At 36.5% G+C, this 26,440-nt stretch overlaps 1 protein-coding gene across 5 annotated transcripts in view; it reads right to left on the reverse strand.

Moving 5' to 3' along the window:
• Positions 1–2,040: 2,040 nt before the first annotated feature.
• The window catches only part of SLC6A15 (solute carrier family 6 member 15), a 38,957-nt gene continuing 14,557 nt past the window's right edge, over positions 2,041–26,440 (reverse strand). For 4 of the 5 annotated variants that reach the window (XM_080394196.1, XM_080394197.1, XM_080394199.1 and 1 more), the window contains exons 3-12: positions 20,636–20,793; positions 20,020–20,146; positions 18,001–18,182; positions 16,738–16,848; positions 12,976–13,217; positions 12,681–12,873; positions 11,275–11,467; positions 7,849–8,008; positions 5,083–5,245; positions 2,041–3,429 (exon numbers count right to left, since the gene is read on the reverse strand). In XM_080394196.1, coding sequence (XP_080250322.1) covers positions 3,058–3,429; positions 5,083–5,245; positions 7,849–8,008; positions 11,275–11,467; positions 12,681–12,873; positions 12,976–13,217; positions 16,738–16,848; positions 18,001–18,182; positions 20,020–20,146; positions 20,636–20,793 — 1,901 coding nt within the window. In that variant the 3' untranslated portion in view covers positions 2,041–3,057. Of the gene's footprint in view, positions 3,430–5,082; positions 5,246–7,848; positions 8,009–11,274; positions 11,468–12,680; positions 12,874–12,975; positions 13,218–16,737; positions 16,849–18,000; positions 18,183–20,019; positions 20,147–20,635; positions 20,794–23,130; positions 23,214–26,440 lie in introns of all 5 variants that reach the window. The other variant, XM_080394200.1, reaches the window with a different exon arrangement.

Consider the following 26,440-nt stretch of genomic DNA (forward strand, 5'->3'; position numbering starts at 1 on the left):
AACCTCCATTGAATACGGAGGTAATGACATGGCCTTTGTGCCATACCGATGCTGACTGATCCTGTTATCTTTCTTTGGGAAAATCAGATCTCACAAAGCATATTGGTTTCAGAAACCTTAGGCCTTCTGCAATAAATTATATTGGAAATCTATTTTCACTTTCCACACAGATGATTTTGTTCTTAGGCTATTTCTGATTGTGTAAGACACAAATGGGATTTTCTTTAATTTTAAGCATGACTGCCTTTTGCAATGATCTTTTCCTTAAAAAAAATATGCAAATTAATTGTGGTTATGACTGACATGACGCATATTCTGGCTTTTAAGTAGATAAATAATATGAAACCTCTCTCTCCTGCCCTCTTCTCTTCTTTTACTTCTTTTTATCCATAAGGACAGCAAGTAGCAACTTGCTCCCAATGTTCAAGTATGAAAGCAGCGTGAATTCCCATGGGTTTAACAACTGTACATAAAATGTCATACTTTGTTTCAGCAGTTCCTTCATTAATATCCAACGACTTGGATTTCACTCTTTATAGTAATTAGTGTTTTTAAAACTCACATCTAGCTATTTTTTCTGGACCAGTCCCACTTCTTTAGGCAGGACAAGCAGTGCTTTCATTTTTAGTCCATCTGACTAAACCAGGTTAAAGAAACTTCTGCACTTCAGGGTGTTCGATCATGGTTAAGATCAAATTATGAAGTAAACATCTAGCAGTACACAGGACATACATTCTGGGCTTTCTCCAGCCTGAAAAATTTCATGAAGCTGAGGTGAGACATACTAATCGGCGTTATTAGGATGCAACTGATTGAGCAGCAGTGGTTTAAATGAGTGGAAAATCTAAGTAATAGAAGTGTTCAAGGAGAGGCAAAAGGGCAGAAACAAGACATGTTCCCCAGCAGAACAATCTTCAGCAGCCTGTTTAAATAACATTAGACAGAAGTAGCTATTTCATTTCAACAGTAAGATCTTGCTCACATTCTTTTTTGCACATCTTGTATAGACACTTGGCCATCACTTCACATCTAAAACTAGGGTCTATATAACTAAAAGCATGTGTCACTACAGAGAAGTAGCCTGTAACAACAGATTTCTGAACTCTGAACTGGGCACAGAAAGGATACACTTTAGAAGCCCAATGCGATACAGTGGTGGAATTCCGCTACTGTTCTGCCCCAGCAAGAATATTTTGTACATGCTTGCTGTGCCTCCAATGGCAATCCACTGTACACATACTAATATCGCCAATTGAGCAGTTATGAGTGAGCTACCTGCTTAAATTATGCCAGCTCTCTCCCATACGTTGTAATACATACATTTTAGAAAGCTACTATTTTAAGTGCACACTTTAACAAATGTAAGACAAGCCTCATAATTAAATACAGCTTCTTCTCAGCTAATGCTACTTGTTCAACTTTCTCATAATGGGAAGTTACTTCAAAAGCTCCCAGGTTAGAAATGGAAGATTAACTTGGGTTCTTGTCTAAAGACAAAAGAGTTATTCCTAAGGAATTTTATCAAATTTAATTTATCAAATTAAACTTTATAAAGCAAAGTTTACCTTTGCTAAGGTATTTTGATTTAAGATTCTATTATTTTTCATTTGTTTGCCATAGTACAGTTCTGAGTATGTCAGTGTGGAAAAGCTCTTTAAGCACAGCTTCCAAGACTTTCATTTACCTCAAATGAATTAATCTGGTTCTTTGTCTGATGCTGGGACAATGTAACTAGGTTCTACCCTTCGTTTATTAGAGGTAGTGAAGTCAGAATTTACACCTAACTTTAAAGCTCTTCAAGGTAAGGAATACATCATGTACTAGCTTCCAGAGCATCATGCCACATTACTGTGCTACATCAACTAATTTATTCACCAAAAAAGTCCTTGTCCAACAGTTTATTAAGATGACTGATTTAGTATTTTTGGGGTTTAGGTACTTTTAGCATCTCCATTCAACCGGTAAATGTTAGTGTTTCAGATAGTCCAGCTGAGGGAAAAGCAGGCTGTGTTATAATAAGTGTATTCAGAAATCACATACATAACTTACCAATCTCTTTATTCATAGGTTAAAATGTAATGCCATACAGTTCTTAACAATTACTGACTGAAAAAAATCATCTGCATAAAACAGAAGCAAAACTGAAGGAGACTAATGAAAAAAGCCATCTTGCTTCAACTTTTGAAATGATTACATACAGAATAATATACATATTTACATTACAAGTATATTATATAAATATAATATATATGTAATCTGGTAACCACAATAAATATCAAGAAGGTCTTTTTTAGGCACACAGCATAGAAAAAAATGCAGAATCTGCACAATCCTTAAGATTCTTGGAGTGACTCACTCTAACATTGTTTTCACACTGAAAAAGCAAATATTTTACATAAAATATACAGCCACAGTTTATGCAGTCCCCAGTGAACAGGGAATCTTTCCTCACCTTCCTGTAAGTCTACACCTTGATTTTCTAATACTATTGCTCTATACAGCTATTACATAAGAAAATAGTTTGCAGGTTTGTTTTTCACTCGGCTAATAGCCTAAGTAATTATCGGTGCTAACAAAATAGGTACAGCATATCTACATAAGGTATATACAAGTGTTTACACAAACACGGGTTTGGTGAACTACCTCTGAGCTCACTTTTAATACTAGGGAGTTAACCTGAAAGCAGAAAAAAAAAAAAAAAAAAGGAAGATTTTCAGTAATATTACATCAGAAATATTTTATCGCTTGAACGAGATCTGGGCTTCAGAGATAGAAAGCTTTAAATTTAGAAATCAATTAAAAAAATTCAGATTCTTGGCTATACTGGCAGATGTAGGCTGCCACTGATTTTCAGTATGTTCCCTTCAGTGCAAACGAAAATCCAGAGAATTAATCCAAAGGGAGTTTTCTCAACCTGTACGTACAATCACAACATTTTAAAGACTGCTGCTATGGAGCACCTGAGATCACACCCTCATAAGTGAAGCTGACCACTTCTCGTAGGAGAGCCATGATCAGTGAGAGAGGAGAAACAAACAGCATTTTTTTTTTCTGCAGTTACAAATCAGATTCTGGCATATCAGGCATATCTGCCATGAGATACCCAATACCATAACGTCCATTTGGAGCAGTGTCCAGAGTTGGTGATCCAGACTGTTTTCGATATATGTTTTTGCCAAAATTTGGAGATGGCACTTCACTTGGACTCTTCCCATGAATCAGACTTGTATTATCTCCCTCCATATTAACAGGTTCCTTTATTATCCGGCCTCTTTTGTACGATACAGATGCCAAACTACCAGAGCTGTCATCGATAAGATTACAACGGCGCACCATGAAGACTATTGGGACTGGCAGTACAGCCAACACCATCAGAGATATACAGACAATCATTCCCCACGTTGGATAGCTGTGGAACTCTTCCATAGCCTGAGCAACCCAAGAGAAAAAAGAAACACTATTAATACATGTTTACTTAAAAAAGAGTGAAGCTGCAGTCCACGCCAAGGCCAGCAGTTTTCAAACACATACTCATCTTTTGGCACCTTGCACCTACAACGCAGGCACCGCTACAGATCTCAAATTTGAAGTGTCATGAAGATGTAGGACTGCTATCTTACCACCACTGAGTAGGACCAAAACACTGTCCCACTGTTTCCAAGATGCTCAGAGCACTCTAGCGGAACACAAATCAAGATTTTCACATTAGGCTTTCTGCTACATTTGTCTATAGTTGTTTCCTGATCCTTTAAAGCAGGGGTCCTCAAACTTCTTAAACAGGGAGCCAGCGCGCGGATGCAGTGGCAGGCAGTCATCTGCGGCTGCTTGGTTTCCCCCCCAATCCCCGGCGGGGGGTGGGGTGGTTCTCTAAATACCGGGGGCCGGATTGAGGACCCTGGGGGGCCGTATCTGGCCTGCGGGCCATAGTTTGAGGACCCCTGGTTTAAAGGATGTTCAGAACAGGCAAATATGCAGTGGTATCTGTAACTGTGCCTGGAAGTAAGTCCTTGTTCTGTTGGCTAATAGCTGGTCTAGACAGGGACTGTCTCAGATCACCCTGTGGAATTGTTCCACTTTGTATAAACTTCATGTAAGCTACTAACACATTTACTGGGGCAGCGATTGCACCCCGCACCCCACACCTCTACTGCATCCATGAATCACTGGCCAACAGACTCAGTTTGCCTGATTTTATACATGGAAAGGAATGGTATGTTTGGCATTCCAAGGTATTTCTCTTTCTAATTTTTGAGGGCAAGAATCAAACATAATGAGCATTTTTCTGAGAATCTGGAGAAAGTAGTAGTGGTTGTCTGGTCAGAGGCGGAATCTACCTATAGTAAAGACAGCCTCTTGTATTTACACTTCACCTGTCTTTGCTGCGATTTCCCCCCACTGCTTAATTCAGACAACTGTCCATTCAGAAGGATCGCCGAGATCCATTTCTCTGACATTTTACTCTCCCTATATTTTGTATGACAAGCCTGTAGAAACAGCTGAGGGCTGATGAGCCTACAAGCTAGCAGAACTCTTATAAGCTACCTTGACTGAATCTCTTTTTGGAGCTAACACGCAGCACTCACTCTGCTGTTCACACAGACAAGTTTTTTTACAAATCAAAACATTATTACCAGAGACAGGTTTTAATGCAGCTGTTACCTACAATGTGATATGTGTTCCTAAAGGGAAAATTTATGACATGGCTAAATATCAATATTTAATTCCACATAACACTGATGTGATATCTGAAATTATTTATTCAGTGTTATCACCCAACCATGTTCTACAGTAAAATAAGATTAAATGAAAGGTAACATCTCCCAACCTTAAGAACTTCTTCAACATACATCAACAAAGTTACAGAAAGCCTGAAGGTTTGTGTTAAGCAGTTACATTTTAAAGCTGAAATACTCTAAAATTAAAAAATGGTTGGGTTTACATTAGTGTTACTTGAGATAAAACCACCGTGTCATTCTTTATGCTGATTTTGAATTTCTAATTGCAATTTTTTTCTTTTCACGTATTTCTGAAATACTTCAGATATGATCATTATGATAGTGATGGCATCTGTTATATACATACCGTATCTTCAATCCAAGCATTGTAGCCAGGAGGACTTAATCCCATTTGGACAATGCTAGCTACAAGCAAGCATAACAATACTAAAGGTGAAACATACTTCCACATGTAGTAATAATACTGGCTTGGAGAAAAACCAAGCATATCCTTCAGATCCTCCATAAATCTGTGAAGGGAGTAAAAAATTATTGTTAGTGCATACATTGATATTTCAAGTACTGTAATTGATACATAGCACCTAATTTGAGGGAGCAGACACTGAAAAAATGCATGTATAGAAATGGAGTTTAGATTATTTGATGGGATGATAAACAGATTGTATTACTAGTTCAGAACAGATGAACAGAAGGAATCGCTACACAGCATGGTGACTTTGTAAACTGCTTGCTGGACTGTGCTGGAAAGATATTTAATCTTGCCTTTCTTTTGTAAGATTCTTTTTTATATTGTCTTATATTGTCTATTGGGTTGTTTACTAAGGCATGTGTCATTGCTTTTGAGGACACATACAACCAGCACATCTTACAGATTCTGCAAAATTAACTTGAACCCACATGTGTGCTGCAGTTTAAAAAAACAACTTAGTGCATAAGCTGTGGTGTGCATCATGTAAGTTACTGAAATAAAACTTTGTGAAGTTTTAGATGTGCCTCCTTGTGCCTCAAAATTGCAAGTTACAATATGAACAAAACTCCTATTATTGTGCTCTTGACAGATGAGTATATGGTTCCAGAGCCAGTAGAAAAAGAGAGAATATTTTTAGAACTAATTCTTTTGGAGCATGCACAAGCACTGATTCTGTTTTAACTCTATTCTGTTCCAACTCCCATTTGAATATGCAACTCAAAAAAGCTCTTCATAGCAATAAATATGTTTTCAAAGCAGTTACACATGTGAAGCTACTGTCATATAAACACTCAAATATTTTTTTGAACTGCATAGTTTGGGTGTTCTATCTCTTGTTTACACTGCAGTGAAAAGACATTGTTAAAAAGAGCTGAATTTACAAATGGATTGTGCCCTCTACAGATAGCTTTTTCTTCCTGGGTTCTCCATTTATTTATCCAATTAAAATGAAGATAACAGATTTATGTTCAAAGTCTTTCATCATCTTCATCCCACTTATCCTCTTTTAAAAACTACCAAGCTCTTTAGTACTGCCTGCAGCATAGCAAATTTTACTCCTTGGCTACAGGGCTACAGATATCTTTTTTTCTATCCTTTGGCTGTAATCTCTTTGGATGCAATGTTTTTTTGTTTCTGGTCAAAGACAATGTGGCTAGGAAGACATATATATGTATCTTCATCTATGAGGAGGACCCCTTGGTGCTATTGCAGCCAATGACAATCTGAAGTTGTTGATTCTGGTAGTTTCTGCGAATAAGAACGCTAGGCTCCTGAAGAAGGGGGTATTCTGGACAAATATACATTAGAGGAAATACTAGGAATACTCCAGAGGGAGGTTCAGGTGGCCATTATGAATGAGAAATCTGGCAGCTAACTTTTCACTATACCCTGTCAGAAGCCCTTCTGAAAACATGGATCGACTGCACTCTGATTCAGAAGTGAATTATTACTACATTTTAGCTACATCTAAACACCAACTTCTTCACACACATGCCAAAAGTCAGCAACTTACCTATCTCACTTCACACTGGGAACTCTAGCTGACAGAACATTACCAACCTGATAACCAGATCATCTCCTTTATCTTTTGTTTACATGTGTAAAAACATCTACAGCATGTTTTCATGTCTGTGATCAATTATAGGATTACACATGTGGCCGGCCCAAGTGGGAATTCCCCCTTAATGAACAAGTAGACCAGAACTACTTGCATAGACCAGAAACAATGTCTGGAAACAGTAAAATTAAGTTTTCTTATTACAGTTTTATTTCGTTATGGTGAGGGACTGGCTGATCAATCAGATCGAACAAGTGAAAAGTCAAATGAAAACCCACCCACTCTATGTCACCCTTTGTACATGAAAAGGGATCACAGATGTTTAAATTACTTCAATATGATAATATAGCATACTCTGTTTTATCTGTGGATAGCTTGAGTTATTTTTTATACAAACTCTTCTATTCCTTAAGTGTGGCACACATTGATGATCTTGCTTAGTGAACATATTCTGGTTATTTCAGTCAGAAGCAAACAAAAAAAAAATTAGAGGGACTTGATGGCCTTTTCTCTTCAGCCATCACAGACAGAAGGTCACTTAACATCACTGTCAGCTGTGCTGGCCCTGGTCTTTGCTATAATTTCCTCTATTTCCTCTCTCACAACTAATGCAAATGACAATTCATTGTTAAAACACCCTCAACTAAATCGAATGCATAAACTGAGATTTTCTTACTGTTACTGCCATTAGAGTTTGCTTTGTTCCTTTCTCAGGCTGCCTGGAATACTGCAGAACTGTTCAGAATACTCATTCTCATCTGCTGCTTAGACCATGGTTATTATTTCTTGAAATCTTTCTACTGCTGTCTTATTTCTAACTCTCTTAATTTTGTCTCTTTTACTGTGTTCTCTCTTTGGATGTGTTGCAATCGCTCCTTGGGTTTCACTGCACTCTCCTGCTACAGTATATCTTGCTCCAAACCTGTTCTTATAAACAGACTGGATTCACATCCAGATTGACCCACTTCCTACTTATTTGCATTTATGTGTATATCACAAATACTTCACACAATATAATTAAAATAGTAGTAATTATTGTAATGAATACTGTTGTTATGGACAGAGAGATCATTTCTTTCACTTACTTGTCTATTCCATAAATTCGGGTGACTGCGATATTCTCCAAAATGACCACAATAAGCAGGGGCAGAGTAGCTGAGTAATCATCAAACATTGTCACAAAATAATTTCCAGACCGCTGCACAAAGATCAAGCCAATAAAAAATGCTACCAAACAGCAGATGACTGGAATAAAGGACAAAAGTAACAGCTATAGTTACAACCATATCCTACAGACAAATAGGAAATAGAGAGTTCAAACCAGCACAGATATACTTTGAACACATTATTTCATATAATCAAAGTTGGTAACATTTTACTTTTTAGGGGGTCCCAATTTTAAGAGTATTAGGAAACCTAACTATTCTCTGCATAACAGAAAAGTTATGTAATTAAAATTACTGGAATTGCCGTATTACAGCAGTCCTGATTAAGCAGCAGAGATTAATCAAGTGACTATTTCTTATTAAACATTTAACTTAATGTGAATATAAGGCTAAAATAAATACAACTTCTAAATTGAACATCATACAACATGTTACTTGGTCATTAGATCACTTTTTGGACTTTAAGAGTTAAAAGAACCCAAGTTTCAGACTATGATTGTAAAAAATACAAAGGCTGAACAGACTTCCCCTAAAAGAACATTCATGGCATAAAGTTCCACTAGAAGCTATCTAAATGTATTTGTCCACTAAGCAACAACATTTCTTCCCCTTCTTTTGTTTAGGGACAACTTGAAACAGATTTCTTGAATACCTGATCCCACATAATGAATCTCAATGTAATTTTTTCCCTACTAAATTCATCAAGAATAGGACTGAAAGCCTAAGTAGACATAAAATAAGTCAAAATTTCAATAAATTGTGAAATTTGCTGGAGGTTGGACACCAGTAAGACTGATTCTCCCAGCTAAAGTGCCCTTTCCCCCCACCCTGCCCCACTGGGAACTTAGGCCAAAATATAAAATATCCACACAGAATATACCCATTGCATAAATCCCAGAAAATCAATTAGTATTGATTATAGTAGTGGAAAATAAACAATGACACTTTTTTAAATACTGTGGTAGAAAACCAATCATTTTCTTCAACCTTGTAGGAACTATGACTTTCAGAGAATAGAAACTCATATAATTAGAGATCTAATCACTACAAAATAATGCAAACTCCTAACACAAGACAGAAAGACATAGATAAAACCTCCTTGAACCAAGTCTCATTTTTCACACTGAATTTTATTACTGACCCTGAGAAAAGAATCAGACCACCAGAATCATGTGTAAGCAAATTTAGAAATCCTTGCTATTCTTATATTTTCCCATTGTGTCTCACATTACACCCCAAAAATATGCATCTTTAGTTGTAAATTAAGGCTCTGGTAGGTATACACATCATAACTCAGAACATACACAGGTTGGAAAAGACAGATTGGAAACACTTGAATACAAAATTTAAGCATATGAGTTTGTTTCCCTGAACTTGAGATGGACTGAACTGGAACAATAGTGCAAAAAGTTGCAAATGCACTCACATTTCAAGATTTGTGGGTTTTAAGCACAAATTCTAGTGCAGACATAACTGTTGTTAAGTCCCACTGATACTGCATGAAGTATAACCCAGGGATTTCAGTTTTATAATTTATAAAAACACCACATCAAGTTGTAACCCTTTAAATACAACTGAGCTTAGCAAAAAGCATGCACGTATACCACTCAAAAAAATTACAAGAGAAAGGTAGTTCTTGAATATTCCTTTATCTTAAGCAGTGGTTTTTGTCAAACACAGTGTGCTGGTTTCAGCTGGGATGGAGTTAATTATCTTCTTAGGAGCTAGCATGGTGCTGTGTTGTGAGACTTTTCAGCTCCTCAGGCCCTGCCAGTGAGAGGGCTGGAGGGGCACAAGGGACTGGGAGGGGGCACAGCCAGGAGAGCTGACCCAAACTAGCCAGAGATATTCCACACCATGGGACACCATGGTTGGTATATACACCTGGGGGTTGGCCAGGGCAGGCAGACTGTTGCTTGGGGACTGGCTGGGCATCGGTCAGCGGGTGACGAGCAGCTGCATTGTGCACCACGTGTTTCTTCCTCTACCTCTGGCTTTTATTCTTTCCCTCCCCATTTTCATTATAACTGTTACTGTGATCATTGTTATTATTGCTCTTTCATTTTTATGCTATTTCAATTATTAAATTGTTCTTATCTCAACCCTCAAGGGTTACATTCCTTTCCAACTCTCCTCCCCATCCCTCTGGGTGAGGGGGGAGTGAGCAAGCGGCTGTGTGGTACTTCATTACCAGCCAAGGTTAAACCACAACATGCAGTAACAAGGAATTACCGTTAAATGCTCTATTATTTCACAGTATCTACTATATAACATAGTATTTACATATATCCTTAGAAAGAACAGCTAATTTTTATGCATCACACTAAGGATTTAAAAGCGGATAGAAAAAACCAACAACACACCACCAAACAAGTTCTCAATAGGTTAGGACTTCTGAAAAATCAGTTGATTTATCTTTATGAAGAATTTTATCCTTGCATTTGCAAAGCAAAAATGTTTTCTGTTAAATACTAGTAAGAAAAGCAGTCAGGAATGCAGCAGAGAAGTGCTGTGTCAAGGGTTAACTCTTATAAAACATACTATTATTTCCTTCATAGAGTTATGTAAGGATAAAGCAGATTATTATATTTTGTTTTCTATCCCTCTTGTCACAGGTATTGATACAAAATCTGTATTTGTGCATACACTTCAAGTCCCTTGCTGCTGTCCTGAAGATTTTCAGAAACTCAACTTCCACATTTTATGTTGACGTTCTATCTCAAAAAGATAAATTGCTACAGTATCATCAGAGCTACACGAACAGGCTACACCTCATAACTTTGGACATTTAAATAATAACAAAAAAACCAACCCAACAACTAGACTTATAATAACAAAAAAAAAAACCAAAAAAACAACAACTAGACTTATAAGACCCTTTCCACATTCAACAGGGGAAAAATATGTTCTGCTAGAGAATAACTGTACTGATTTTTAACATAATAAACACTTTCTCATAAATTAAGATTTCACTTGGCCTACTCGGGAATAATTTGTAGTAATTTGCAATGTATTTTCATTCTTTCCTTTTCCTTCGTTTCCCTGATGTGTGATACAGAAATGGCAAGTATTCTGGAAGAGCTCAGGACACACAGAAACTTGTGACAGAAATCCTCCATTAAAATATAAGTTCTAGGGTGTTCCTCCTCTTCTAACATTCAGGAAAAGGTTTTATTTGCAGGTATTAATTTGCCTGCGCATGGAAGGACAGAATAGAGTGATCTACTGCTTTGTAAAATGTCAGCACTGAGAACTTCCTTGTCAAAGAACAAGACTTCATACTTTTGGGGAAGAAAAAAAATTAGCTTACTGTTCTAGTGAGAAAAGAAAGTTTGTGCAACTCACCAGTAAGAATTTCTTTCCTGACTTTGAAGGTATCAACAATCGGTGTAATGATGCCTTCAATGGTTCCAAACATACTTCCAAGGCCCAAATTTACTAACATGAGGAAGAACATGACTGACCAGAAGGGAGAAGCAGGGAAGTGGGTCATTGCTTCTGTAAAGGCAATAAAAGCTAAACCAGTTCCTTGAACTGCCTGTCAGGGAGAAAAAAAATCCACACTATTATTCATGGACAGTATTTTTTATTTTATTTTTTTTAGTAGTGTGACAGTCTGACTTTGTGTTCATTTAGTGACATTGATTAAATCTTGAAGGCAGAATGGGGAGCTGCTACCTTCCAAACCTGCAAACTTAACACTATTTGCTGAAACACTGGATTTGGCCAAGAACCTCTTAAGCTGATTGATATTAACAAAACACTTCTTGAACAGAATCATAGAATACCAGGTTGGAAGGGACGTCAAGGACCATCTGACCCAACCTTTCCCGGCAATAGCACAGTCTAGATAAGATGGCCCAGTATCTTGTCCAGCCAGCTCTTAAAAGTGTGCAAAGCTGGGGAATCCACCACTTCCCTGGGGAAGATTATTCCAAAGGCTGATTGTTCTCATTGTAAAAAATTTTCTTCTTGTGTCGAATCAAAACTTCTTTCTCTCTTTCTTTGATAATTTTGCATGAGAGCTATTATACAGGACTGCTACAAAATACACTCTCTTTTCTCCAGTAAGGATATAAAGGACTTCATTTTCATACTATTTGTTTCAAATTTAAATGGCAGGAATACAATAGGAATTTTTAATGTATAAGTCACTGATTTGACATTTTAGCTTCAGATGCTGCTGCAACTATACAGATATCAGCATTTAAAACTGGAAGTCCCTCTGAAAAAGCTAGAAAAATATCTTCTTTTACAGATATGGCTTACTGTAAAAATTGCAAAACAGGATTATATTCATTAAACAATTATCTAATAAGGAAAAAATAACTTTTTTACTTTCTAGTAAAGTAGTATTTATATTTAATAATTGTATCTTAACACTGGAAGACATCATCGTTTGAGACATTGAATAGGTACACCTCTGTTTAGTCTTTGGAAAAAATCCTCACGCTCAACTTTTCTAAAAAGACCAGAACTTTAAAAACTTATCACCTCCTAAGGACAGCGATATAATGATCAAATTACAGATCAGTGAAAACTATATTAAGCCATCAGACCCAAAAGTCCTCAGGTCTCATGTAAACTTGAATGCAACCCTGCTCAGAACCACATTTTCACAAGGATCTACAGATGGGCTGCTCATAGGTACACTGTAGTGATGCTCTGCCTAAGTACACTTCACAGTTTATATCAGGTTGAAAATTATGGATCTGTTCATAATCTCTGTATTTAGGACTTATTACACTCACCTTGTTAAGTTCATCTTCAATTTGACAAGATTTCAGACCAAGAGAATCAAACTCTTCTTCTTTAACTTTCTGAATAATGTCATAAACTAAATTGTAATCTTCTGCTGTAATGCTTGAGAAATTGATATGATGTGGGATCATATCCTGGCTCAGATTGCCTATTTTCAAAAGTTTCAAAATCTTCTCTGAATTTCTGTAAAACACAATAAAACAGAGAAATCAAACTCAATGATCTGTTAATTCATAAATGAAATATACAATAAAAATAATAAAAAAAAGAAATGGATATTCATACTGGATAACACATTTTTCATTTATGATATTGGCTTTGAAGCCCAGAACTGCAAACACCACCAAAGTTGCCAGCACAGAAGTGAAAAAATTGATGAAGGACACCAGTACAGCATCAAAATGGCAGTTGTTGTCTCTCTTGTTGTAGCTTGAAAAGGCAATGACTCCACCAAATCCAAGCCCTAAGGCAAAGAACACCTGAGTAGCAGCTTCTCTCCAGACCTTGGGCTCCAGCATTATTTCAAGCTGTTTGAAATTAGACATAATATATGTCAGCTACAAAATGCATTTCTATTATATGTAAAGACAACAGAAAAAAAATAACAGGAAGACAACCTACATTAAAAAATGCTACTACTCCATTACAAATTCATTTTATCTTCATGAAAATACAAGCTGAATGTGACACCTAAAGTTGAGCAAACTTATGGGCAAGAATTTCTTCTTATTTTAGATGATATAATCCTTAAAGATAAACATGCTATACAGTCTGCTCCCAACAATGAGACACCATTGGAGCTATACGATAATTGAGATAGCAGCTAGTTATACAGGGAAATAAAAAGTAACATCCATCTTTCGCTTCCCCCCCCCGATATTTACTGTATTTTTTTTTTGAGTGCAGAATTAAGATGTATTTTAGGACAATCAACCCTCTTACAAATGCAATAAGTATGTTTAAAGTTGGTTTGTTGTTACTTTTAAAATAGCGAACATAAATACATATGTTTATACAGAATTCCTTTACGTGCAAACATGTAAAGCAAAGTGCAACCTATGAAATAAACGCTGGCCACCACAGTCTGTACAGCCCATGAGTCAAATCTCCCTTAAGCCAGATGCCTTGAAATTTACCCAAATTAAATGGGCCATGTATTTGAGGGACAACTAAGCCTTTTATCAAAAAAATCAAACTCTATTGCTCATTCAGACGACCATACTTCAAAAAATATCTTTTTGTAACAAAGTTATGAGTCATAATTTGTCCATCTCAGATCTAGACAATCAATCATAAAAACCAAGTACATGTGAAATTTAAACATCAGGTTTTCCCAGGTTGATTCTGGGCCTCCATTCATTTAACAGTGAAAAAGACCTTACATTTGTGCATGCAGTTTTAAAACTTATTTTTTCTAAACCCTAGGCTTATCGAAAACAGTAAAACTAAAAAGCATCAGCATAGATACCAGCATCATTAGACTGATTGTCTTAGTTTGAGGAAAAAAGTCTGCTATAGTTACAATAAAGTTATGAAAAATTTTCCAGTTTCCCATAAAGGTGTAATATCTATTATAGACAGGTACCAGATACATTCTTTGTTCCTTTATATGTAGCTAAAAGCCAACATTTTTTTTAAAAAGTGTTTATGAGAAAACACTTGTTCCTGACTTGTACCTATAATAAAAATTCTAATGCACGAATAAGCTACTGCACATAGCTCGAGATGTTCGCATCACAGCCATGCCACATCTTTTCCACTAGAGGGAGCTCGAGAATTAGTCTTAATTTTAGCAAAGCTGTAAGTGGTGCAAGTACCAGAACACTTCTCACTTTCTGCAATACGTTATTTGTTATCATCGGAGTTGGTACGTTCTCAGATACACACTGCCTAGCATTTCAAAATAAACTTATAAATTTTGGGGACTCTGTGTTTAATCTTCACACAGTCCTACAGTTTCATTGCAATAGTTGACTTCAGTGGGCTTTTCATATACCTTCAGGTTTTTCATTAAGGTTATTGATTAGAATTTCTGCTTTGTTCATCAGCCACACCAAACACAGAAATATGCCCCTTCTTCATTAGCCATGTGCTCCTGTAGCAGCACCAATGTGTGCCATTCCTCTGCTGTGCTGACACAACTCTTCGCTGGGAATGTGTGATCATCGGTGGTCAGAATGTGGTCATTTTCTCAACTAATCAAGGCTGAGAAGATGTCTCCCCATCCCCTCTCATGACTATCTACCTGGATCATTTTCAGCCTAGATCAGTTTAGCAATCCCTTTTACAGTCTGCCTGCCCAAATAAACTGTTTCCATTCACTCCACTGTGTTAACAACAGGTGGGGGAGTCTGAATTCCTTCAGGTAGTTTCACACAAACCTACAGGCCAAATTAGTGCTCAAGTACATTAACAACCAGAGATTATAATGAAAATATTTTTGCAGGTTTATATTCACATATACTGTCTCTGACATACAGGCTTCCTAACTTCAAATTTAAAGCACAACTTAAACTTCAAAACGCAGAACTGGAAACCAGCAGAAGAAATTAAAAACCATTTTTCTTTCAAGATAGCTTATCTGAACACTTGAAACAATTGTATAATTAAGTTAATGTAACTACAAAGTAAGCATCAGCTGCAACTTATTTTAGGTCTAACTCAAGAAAAATGAAATAGTGAAGAGCGAAAAGGCATTTGTATTCAAGGGGAGTTTTGGCATTTACTTCCCCTCGGTATCTCATGGTACTTTCCTAGTTAAAGAAAGCATTAACACTGTGGTTGAGAAACCAAATTATAACTTCAAGGGGATCCCATCTCTGCCATAGAGTTTCTCTTCATCAGTAAGCATTACATTGCTCTGTTCCTCAGATTTCCCAAATCTGCTGCATGCAAGTTCCTGCAGAACCACAGCTCTCTAAAGGGGTGGAAATGAGTGAAGTGGAGCATAACTGCGTATCACAATGCAAGAAGTAACAATGTGATAGCTAACAAAGGTCATTTTTATAAGACGACAGTTCTCCACAGAATCAAAACACCTGGAATCAAAACAATTGACAACACCCTGTCATCTGGCATTAGCCACTATGTGCACTGATTTTGATCACCTTATTGGCTTTCATTTTTGAAACATCAGTCCTGTTCTGCTCAACTGTATTTTGAAATGGACTTGTTGGGAAGTCCATTTCATAATATAATATAAAACCCAGCATTACACATTCCCGAGTATGGCTCTCAGACATGCCGGTCCTGTACAGTTACAAGCATTTCAGATGGGTGGAGGCAGAATTTAGATCTCCAGGCTAAACAATCATAGAATAGAACAATGGTTCATAATATCCCTCCTCACCTCCGTAGTTATAAAATCTAAAGTTCTGTTAAGACACTCCCTGTAACGAAGTTGACAGTAATAAAAATTGTATTTTTTTTAATTAAAAAATACATTTTTATTAAAAAAAAAAATCTGGGCACGACAACCATAAGAAACAGGATAAGGAAAGCTGAGTGGGGAGTACTTACAGTACTTCAGTATTAAAGACAGGTCTCCTGTACTTCAGGCTGCTATGCAAACATCACCGATTTATTTCTAAGGAGGAACAAATCTGTCCTCTTCCAAAAAGGATGAGTTAATTATGTAAAGCCATGACAACATTCCAGGTAAGGCATTTCACTGTGACATGCCAGAATGCATTTCAATCCTAAAGTATGGCAAGATTTAAGATTCACTTCTCTTTTCAGTATTTGGAGCTCTCTAAACATCCCAAATCTTGTAAACAGCACCTTCAGTTACTTAGCTTTATAAAGGCATCTAACCCTGGGAACCTTTCACCTAAGGGAGGTAACTACACAGACCCCCGGAACACTTAAGAGATTTTAGACCCTGGGGCTTGATATCATGCCACCAAGGTCAATAATAATTTTGCAACTTAACCAAACAGAAATATGGCCAAATGTTCTACGAAAACAATAAGCTTAAATGACAGCATTCATAAATGGTCAAATTGCCACTGAAACTTCAACACACTGCAAACAGAATTAAGCACATACCTTAGGTGTGAACATGTGACGAATGCCATCCACTGACCCATTAAGGAGCAGTCCTCTGATCAGAAAGCATAGAAGTACCACATAAGGAAAAAGGGAACTAAAATACATGATCTGAAAAACATTAATAAGAAATTTCACATAATATTCATGGACTTATAGTTTCAATAGTTTCATTCACTACTCAGTACCTTTTGGATATATGACTGAATTGAAAATCACATGCTCTAAGGAATATGCTGAACACTTCCCATTCCCCATGTCTCTGCAGAAGAAAGCACAATCACATGACTGTAAAATAAATCGAGTACTGTATTAAAACAATACAGTTGTCCTTGTTTTGACTAACTGATAACAAACTGCTGGGCTTCCAGGGAAATTCAAATGAGTTCAATGAGATGACAACGAGGACAGCAGTAGACTGTTTTAGAAATGCTTCACTTTACAAATGCCCTTTAATTCAAGTACATAGTATAGTAAAGATACGCAGCATGAATATAAACTCATCTTACATTCTCCATCACTGAAAAACAAATCTATTCTGTACTTCAAAGTTTAGTAAAATTATTCTCACTAAACTTGCTAGTTGTTTCTTTACCTTAAATACCCTGAGGAAGTCACAGAAATTTCCACCCCAGTGCCAAACTTGTTAATAGCAAAGAATTTTGCTATTAGAACAGATTATTTTTCATCTGAAAATCCCACTGAGATCAACAGAGCTGGCAAATCATTCACTAACCAATCCAGCTGGCTGCATGGAAAGGAACAAGACAAGGTGACTGTACTCAGATGTAAAGAGTTGGTTAGTCATTAGTCAAAAGAAACAATTCCAAATCCTGAAAAGCAGCTGTGTTAATGACAGAAGCATGCATATCAATGAAAGTGGAAATTTGAGGACCTGGGTGCACCACTATCATACTGTGAGTATGCATGGAAACCTAATTCTTTAGACATTCAGAAACACACAGACGTATGCAGTACAGTAAAGATGAGGTGCAGTTACTTCAACAGTTATGTTGATGAGAACAGAAATGATTCTTCAGCTCTCAATTCCTGTAAATTACTACAGTTCACACTAAAATTACTACAGTTTTAAAGCTTAACTACTAACATTCCTCTACTTGAGATTATACAAATACTAGGGCGAGTCACAGCTGCTAACCTGCTCCTACAGACTTCATGAGAGTAAACAGAGGGTGTGATGCACAAAAATGTCATAAAATGTTTCAAAGTAAACACCGTCATTTAGGTAAACAGTATACTCACTTTGCCTGAAGACTGAATGCCTTTGATCATGGCTAGGCATACCATGACCCAGGCAGCCAGCAAGCAGATAGTCATCTTCCAATTTAAACCCCCACTCTCTGACAAAGAGCTGGAAATATTCAGCGCTTCTCTGTACCAGTAATAAGTGGTTGCAGAACTTTTTTCACACTCTGGCTCCACAACTGTCAAGAGATGTTAGCAAGTAAAGAATGGGTTCAGGACTTAAGTATTTTCCCAACATTTTGTAACAATGTTCTACCAATTCTCAGTGTTTCAATTGTGCCATCATCATTTCCTGAGAAATTAAAGTGGCAGAGTCTTAAGACATTGTCTAACAGAAAAAGTAACGTTTCAGTGAAAGATTCTGGGTATGTCTTTTTAAAAAAACCTTTTGCAACAACGTATCCCTCTGCATACCGCCAATCCGAGTACCAAGCAGAATCTATTTTTCACTGAAGTACTACATAGTAGGCAGGCCTAGATGAAGACATGCATTGCATTTATTACACATCAGATTAGATTACCTACATATGGTACTGTGACTTACATACTATAAAAAGTATTTCTCTGAAAATGAACACAATTTTGAAAAAATACGGAAAACAAATTCTCAGTTATGTCTGCTTTGATATTACACTCAAATCAACAGGCACATAACTACTATTATAAATATAAATGATAAAATAACAACATGATGATACCAAAGTGATGAGAAAGCTGTGTAGGAACCATTCTATGTTAAATAAAAATTGCTGTGTATTCCAGAAGTGATTTTTTGATACCATAATTCTGCTTTACTTATAATACCAAAGATTTTAAGAAATTGTGTCTCTAGACATATAGCACATAGAAAAAAAATCTTCAAAGAAAATATTTACTTAACATTTGAATAAATTACTTATATCTGACAATCAATCACATCTCTAGACTAGGTCCTGAGTCAGAGTTATTAAGGAAAAATATACTGATTTTAAGAAACTTAACACAGGTGTCGGGTCTTCACTGAAATAAACTGTCAAAAACGATAGGATGTTATCAGTTACAACACTTTTCCTTGTTTCAGCTTAGTTCAGATGACCTCTGCTGAAGTTAAGCTGACATATTATATCTTAATATTTAGACAGGATAAGAGTATGTAAACAACCACTGTGGCTCAATTAATGGACAATAGCTTGTGGAATACAGTCGATTTGACTGTGCGCCAACATTCACAAATACTGGTTATTTCAAACAACTGAAGCAAGCAACTCCGGCATAGACAATATAAAAACTTCGTAAAACTTTTCAAACATCCTTGGTTATGTTGTTTATTAAAGGGGTAAAAAACCACCACAAAAGGTACTTAAAGAAAATTTAGGATCTGAAATAAAAAGAAATTAAAAGAAATATTTCATATTTCAATAGCAAGGATAATGCAAAGTGTATAACTATTATGAGAGAACCAAAGCCAAAGGATAAGGGAACTTTTAATGCTGTTGTATAATATGTCCAGGTAAAGACCACCTCATTATAGCAACAAACCACTGACCGATTATCTTATTTCTATCGGTTTACAAAGCAAACAATGCTTTTATCGCATGCATTTTATTGATGTTTAGTTTTCCATTTTCTGCTTTGTTAATAATGCAATGCATTTCACATTCACCAAGAAGTATCCTACTAATTGAAGTGTAGAAATATCCTTCTTCCACCTTTGTTTTTCACCAAGAAAGCATAAAGAGCAGTACCAAACATCAGAGAAAAAAGTTAACAGATTTTTTTTCTGCAACACACTCTTTAAAATGCTGTTCACAGTGATGTTCGTTTCCAAGTACATTTATTTTAGATTAGGTTTCTTTGTTGTATTTATTCCAAATATTATGAACTATAATGTGATGGAAAGATAGAAATATAAAAGATGGAAAAACAGCTTTGCATACAACACTTTTTCTCACAAACATGTCTTTGAATTGTATTTTGTTACCCTTTTTTGAAAATCTTGATTTTATATGATTTTTAAGGACATTAATATAGACTTACAGGTATGAGATGTATTTTTAACTAAAGGACACTGATCCCACGGTAATGGATGCTGAAAAGACTGGGAAAAGTAGAACAGACTCCATCCAATAATGACATTGTAGTACAGGGCCACAAAGAAACATACCTATTAGGAAAAAAAAGACAGACCAAAAAGTTATATTAACTACATTTGTAAATTAAAAAGGAAAAGAAAGCCTACTGAACTTCTGCATATTTCTGCATATCAGCCACTGAACATAATTTTAATGAAAATAAACTGGAATTAGAACTGAATGGCTTGCCCCATTAAAGTACCTGACATTTTCTAAATTTTCACTTTTCTCTGCATTTATCATGTAACAACTACACTTATACATGCATTTTTTCTACTGAAGACTACTCTGTTCCCTACTTCCTAATTTCAAAAGAATCACAAAATATGAGTTGGCTAGTTTTATAGACACATCAGTATCAACATTTTTTAACGTACTAATTTAAGTTTTAAGATCTTCCAAAGCATTGTAAACTGACTTTAATGCCCACCTACGAATCAGTGGCCTTCCCCTGCAGCAGAACAGAAAGTCTAAATCATACAGACTGAAAGCAAACCCCACAATTAATGTTAAAAACTTACTACACAGCTTGCAAATCCAATTCCTCCAAGTTTGGGGCTGATGTAATTCCACACACCAATACTCCCCCGGCGAATCCTCTGCCCCACAGCAAGCTCCAAGAAAAAGAGTGGAATCCCTATTATCAGTAGCAAGATTAAGTATGGCACAAGATAGGCACCTATGAAAGGAACAAAACATAAATCAGAGTGAGTGGAAGAAGACTTAAGAATGCAACACAAAAAATGTGAAAACTTGTAATAGCTTCAAGTTTCAATTAGTGTCATTCACTGCAAAGCTTTTTTCATCACATGCAATGAATAATTTCACCTGAATCTTGGCCATACATAAGATGAAAAACCCAGACACACTGAATTTCTAAAGCACTGTGGCATTTTGAGGCAATCCTTACCGAAGCAAGTGATTATGTAAACTATTTGTTTGCTTGTGTGAAATTTTGGGCATTTCATTGCGCTTATTGGAAATATAGTGAGGTAATCAGGAGATGAATCAACATTTCTTATAAAACTCTATACCTTGACTTATAACAGAGCAGGAAGGCTGAATTTATAAAGGAAATATAAGAAAACACCAGGCATAAAACATTCTGATTTCCATCCAGTCTTAAATAGTTTAAGGAGATTGTCTGTTGATTTCTCCATGTACACCTCAGATACTCAAGAAAGGGGATTTCACAGTTTACAGAATAACGATTCTACCCAGCTAAGCAAGAAAACGGTATCAGTCCATTTCTACCAGGCTACAGACACAGACTAGACACATGAGATGGAAATGAAATGGAGTATTATAGATCCAGATCTTGCAGTACTCACAAGCTTTCCTTAAAGACATATTGGAAAATGTAACTGTTGCTTCACTTTTATACATATATATATATATACATGTAAAAAACAATTCCTTTTTTCAAGGTCTTATTCCCAGGAAGCGGTCATACAGAATTCTAACTTCAGGATATATCTCCATTTATTTCACTAAAACTAATCGTCAGCAAATACAACCATATGCTAAGCACACTGACAAGTTCAGAGTCTTAACTTCCTCAGTATGGCGGAGTACTTAGTACTAGAACAAAACATGCAGACATCAGCAATTAGCAATGTGACGTGATTTTCAAATGTGTGGGTCTTATGCTGCAGTATAGAGTCCTGTGCTGGCCAACTAACTCAAAGGGCTTAGGACTTTTGATTTGCAACCATTTTAAGGCTAAAGAAAAGCACTTCAGAGATGCAGCCTGTGGCATGTTGAAACAAGCTACAGAACAAAGATTTAAAGACCTCAGAAGCTTACGCTCAGAGCTATTAATTTGTATAATCAAGTCTATTCAACCCCATGAAGAGGAAGAAGCCAAGCAAAGTTCAGAAACCAATCTGGGATTTATCCTCCACTCCAGCTAAGTTCTACTTTAAGTTTCTTCATCCAGCATCAACTTTCTAGGGCTTTTTTAGGAGTCTATCAAAATACACTGTCATTTGCATAAGTAGACAGCTTACCTCATGGAATGCAGTTTATTTTAGTAAAGTTAAACTTTCCTAACCTGTGCAGAAGGCCTCAGATTTTCTCGTACCACCCACTCCTATTCAGGTCCACTTGCTATTTTGCTCTTCATGAAATACACACAACTTGGACACTACCTTCTATTACAAAGATCTTAGAAAGATCCTAAGCATGGAGTTAAGTACAGTCTTGAGTCTAAGAACAGCGGGAAAAACGACAGAGGACGTAAAATCTGAAAAAAACTACTGGTGCACCAGACAAAGAATATTGATCTTATTTACCTCACAGTCTATAGGCTATTCTTGGCAACTAAATAGCTCCTTGTGTTTTATTTTCATACGGTAATATCATACGCGATGATACTGTTTGAGTAGCATTTGGTCAAAACCAATGCCAGGCTCTGAACAATATACTGGGTTTGAGTTTACAATACTCCCTTCCCAGAGCCAAACATCATGGTCTGTCTCCCCATTTCAGCACACTATAGTGTCAACTTAAGTATTATTTCTACTGAGGTAGCAGCTACATTCCCATTCAGTACTTTGGTGTCTCCTGTGGTTCACATTGTACATGCACATAACAGAAAAAATGCAAAGGACTTACTTTCTACCATGAAAAGAGAGACAACAGACAGAAAGGAATAAATGTGAGGAAAACTGAGGAACAGAGTAACCACCACATTCCAAAATGAGGGGTACTACCTGTCTTAAGAATATATAAGACAAAATAATACCATTAAATATCCCCGATTTATCATGAACATTCTCTCAAAATTCCTGTGAGACAGAAGTATGCTGTTAATTCACATTGCAAATTAGAACCTTTGGCATCACTGTCTTTAGAAATTTGGTCATACAATTAATTGAAAGCCAACAGTACATAGTTTTTTAAATCTTGTAACACTACTGTAAATGATACCTGAGGTCTTCATGAGACAGGTGTTGTGTAACTGAGCAGAGAGAAGCCTAAACAGCTCAAAAAAATTGGGGCCTAAATGACTTACCCTGTATCCCACTGGATGACTGTACTAGAGCAGGAACTGAACCCAGCTCTTCAGTGTCCCAGTCCACAACCTTAATCACAAGGCTGCAAAGTTAAGCACATGTTTAAAGACTGGGCTGACGTGCGTGTTTTATGGTGCAGTATCAATGTAAATTGCAAGATTTATCAGTTAGATTCAACTACATGAGTTACATAAATGTGGTGTTAAATCCACATTACATTATACATGACACAACCCTGTAATTCAGCGTGAGTAGTCAGCAGAGTTCACCTCTATACTGCAGGGCTTGTGCAGAGCACCTGAAGTGCTGATCTTCTGATCATTCAAACCTGCTGAGCTCCCTTCTGATCTGTGGCCCTCCCCAAAAGAAGGGCATAATGGAAAACAGTGCATGTATGAGTTTCAGTGTGATGCAGTTTGGACATAGCTGGATTATACAACTGTGTATCACAGCTGCAAAGAGCTTCTGTGCCCTGTAGTCAACACAAAACCACAGCATCTCCGGAAAAGTATTTTGTTTCAGCCTTCCCTTGAAGCTAGACATACTTCAAAGTACCATTAAGACATCTTCACTTCATCATCAAAAAGAATCACTATGGAATCAGCTCAGCCTGTCTCTTACTTGCCAGTGTATGTAAACATGGTCCTTGGAGTTACAATATTGGAGAATGGTAACTTTTATTTGAATTAGAACAATAAACTACATGCTGGCCTTGAACAGCATTCTACAATTAGTTATATTGTCCGTTACATCTACAAGCTAAACAGACCTCTGAATATTACAATTCCATGCAGTTCAGGACACACAGGTCTCCCTTCTAGATTTTCAAAACTGTTCTAGCGTCAAGTCATTTTTTTTGCATATTTCAGCCTTCAACACTGACTTGCATATTAAAAAAAAAATCACCTCAACTTCATAAGGAAAAAATAAATCTAAAAAAATAGCTCATCCTTTATCATTAGAACAAAAGAAAAAGATACAAAAGATTTCATAAACTGGTGAATGTTAATACTGTGCACAGCACTGTGCTGATTTCTTAATTTTATTTAACAAAGCACCATAATGGGATAACTGGTAAATTGTCTCTCTCGAGATTACAATATATACTGCATTTGGCAATATTATTGAGGGAAGTAGAATATTAACACTGATTTTGATTTAAGTTCTTATAAATACTTGGGACGGGGGGGGGGGGGGTGTGTGCACGGAATAACACAAAATTACATGATTCACAGTGATTAAAGAGTTGGAAAATAACTTCAGAAGCAGTAATGCAAGACAATATAATCATTACCATCTTGATACTACAGAAGAACTTTTCTTCTCCTACCCATTTTCAATGTAACCTGAAAAATGTAACAGCTTTCCAAATGTATCAACTGCTGTTGTGCTATTTTTTAATTAAGTTTCTGCTGTCGGATTCAATTCTTAACCAATGAAGGTGAGCTTTAACACTGTCTTGAAGAGACATCCCAATTTTTGCAGCTTACTGGAAACTTACTAACAGAAAGCTAGCAAGAAGCTGATGTTCAGGTGAAGATAAGCTTATTTTCTATGTCAAATGCTAAAATTTCAACAGGTACAACAAGCAGGCAACAAAACAGTATAGGCTTACAGTCTACAAAGCTTCTGTAAGTGAAATTATTTACCACTACAGGATACAAACTGCTTTTATCAGGAAAACCCTGACAGAAGGCTTTATGTTTTATCTGTAGGTTTGTAATCTATCCTACTGACAGGATAGTTTTCCCATCACTAGCGTTTCACAGTTTAAATATGTTCAGGTGGGCCTATTTACAAAACTATGCTTAAAAGATGAAAATCCCCTTAGCCAATAAACTTTAAGGAAGAATTACACTTGCAAAATAAAAATAGGACATTTTCAGCACACTGAAGTACAACTAAATTCTGAGACTGATAATACAGTTTAAAGTGCTGATAATAAGTTACTGACAAAAAGCTAAATAATGAAGCCACTGAGTACATACTCAACACTGGAATACGAGGGAATACTTGCTTTGTTCCCATTCCACTTGTATTAGACAATGAGACTGTAGCTTCTAATGACTACTCAGTCTTTAACAGTTCACCTATTTCCTCAGCAGTTCTTATCAATAGTTGCTGTGCTTTTTATATGACTACAGAACTTCACTGTTCAATCGTCTTGTATTTAAGTAGAAAATCCAGACTACTTAACCATAAAAACTCATGATATGACTCTACCCATGCCAATCTTTTAAAAACAAAATGGCAAGATAATCTACTACAGATTTCCCTACATTGCTCACAGCTTTTATCTGCTTGTTATTGTTTACTAGCTCTTTGGACTTTTTACGTCACAGAAATATTAAAAAGACCGACCTTAAAAAAAAAAAAAAACAACACCAAAAAACAGGAAATTTGAGTTAATTCTCATGAAAATGCAACACAAAAATCTGTGTGCAGTATTTTGTAGACTCCCAGTAACACCTGCAACACTAGAAGGACCTGATGTTTATTTGTCTTCATAATAATGCTCACTCAAATATCACTTATTTTAGCAGAACAGCCAATTTAGTTCGGTTTTGTTACTTCCAATATGTGAAAGTACCATTTTATTTCTGCTAATCCCACAGAAAAATGACAACCAAACAGAATGAACTTTAAATTTTGTTGAAAAAAGTGAAGATGTGCAAGCTATTCACCAGACGATAGCAATAGGCAGCAGGAAAATAGAGGTCTATTGGCACTATTTGTTAGCCTCACAGCAAGACTGGGTAGATCTGAGCGGTTTATTTTTAAGGCTCATCAACAATCATAGGAAGCAGAGGCAGCTCTGAACAATACTACATACTAACAAGTTATGAAACTGTTATATAGGAACTATGCCTATCTGAACAGGCACACCTATTTGCCTTCATATAGTGAAATGATAAATATAACAAAACTCTAAAGCTAAGTCAGAGTTTACCCAGCACCATTGTAAATCACCTTTGTGAGGCATCAAGGAAGAAACAGCTTTTTTATCTGTTAGGCTGCAAAGAGTGGGAGAGGTGCCTTAAATGCCAGGTGGGGACTGGGCATTGCCTACCAGAGGTAAGGAGGACCTGTGGTGAGGACGGAGGTGAAGGAGGCAGATATCCAGTTAGTTCCTAAAAACTTTACTGACCACCTTCAGCCCCTCATTCACAGAGCCTGAAACTCCTCTGGGCCCTCCCTCTCTTCCAAAGTCAAGAAAACGAGCACTCTGGAGTGCTCTCAGTCTCCTCCCAACATCTTTTTTTCCCCTTTTGGTACTTCCTGCATTACAGCTACATCCCCACTGTGGAT

This window comes from Falco punctatus (genome assembly GCF_963210335.1).
Source record: "Falco punctatus genome assembly, chromosome: 6".
Classification (NCBI taxonomy): domain Eukaryota; kingdom Metazoa; phylum Chordata; class Aves; order Falconiformes; family Falconidae; genus Falco; species Falco punctatus.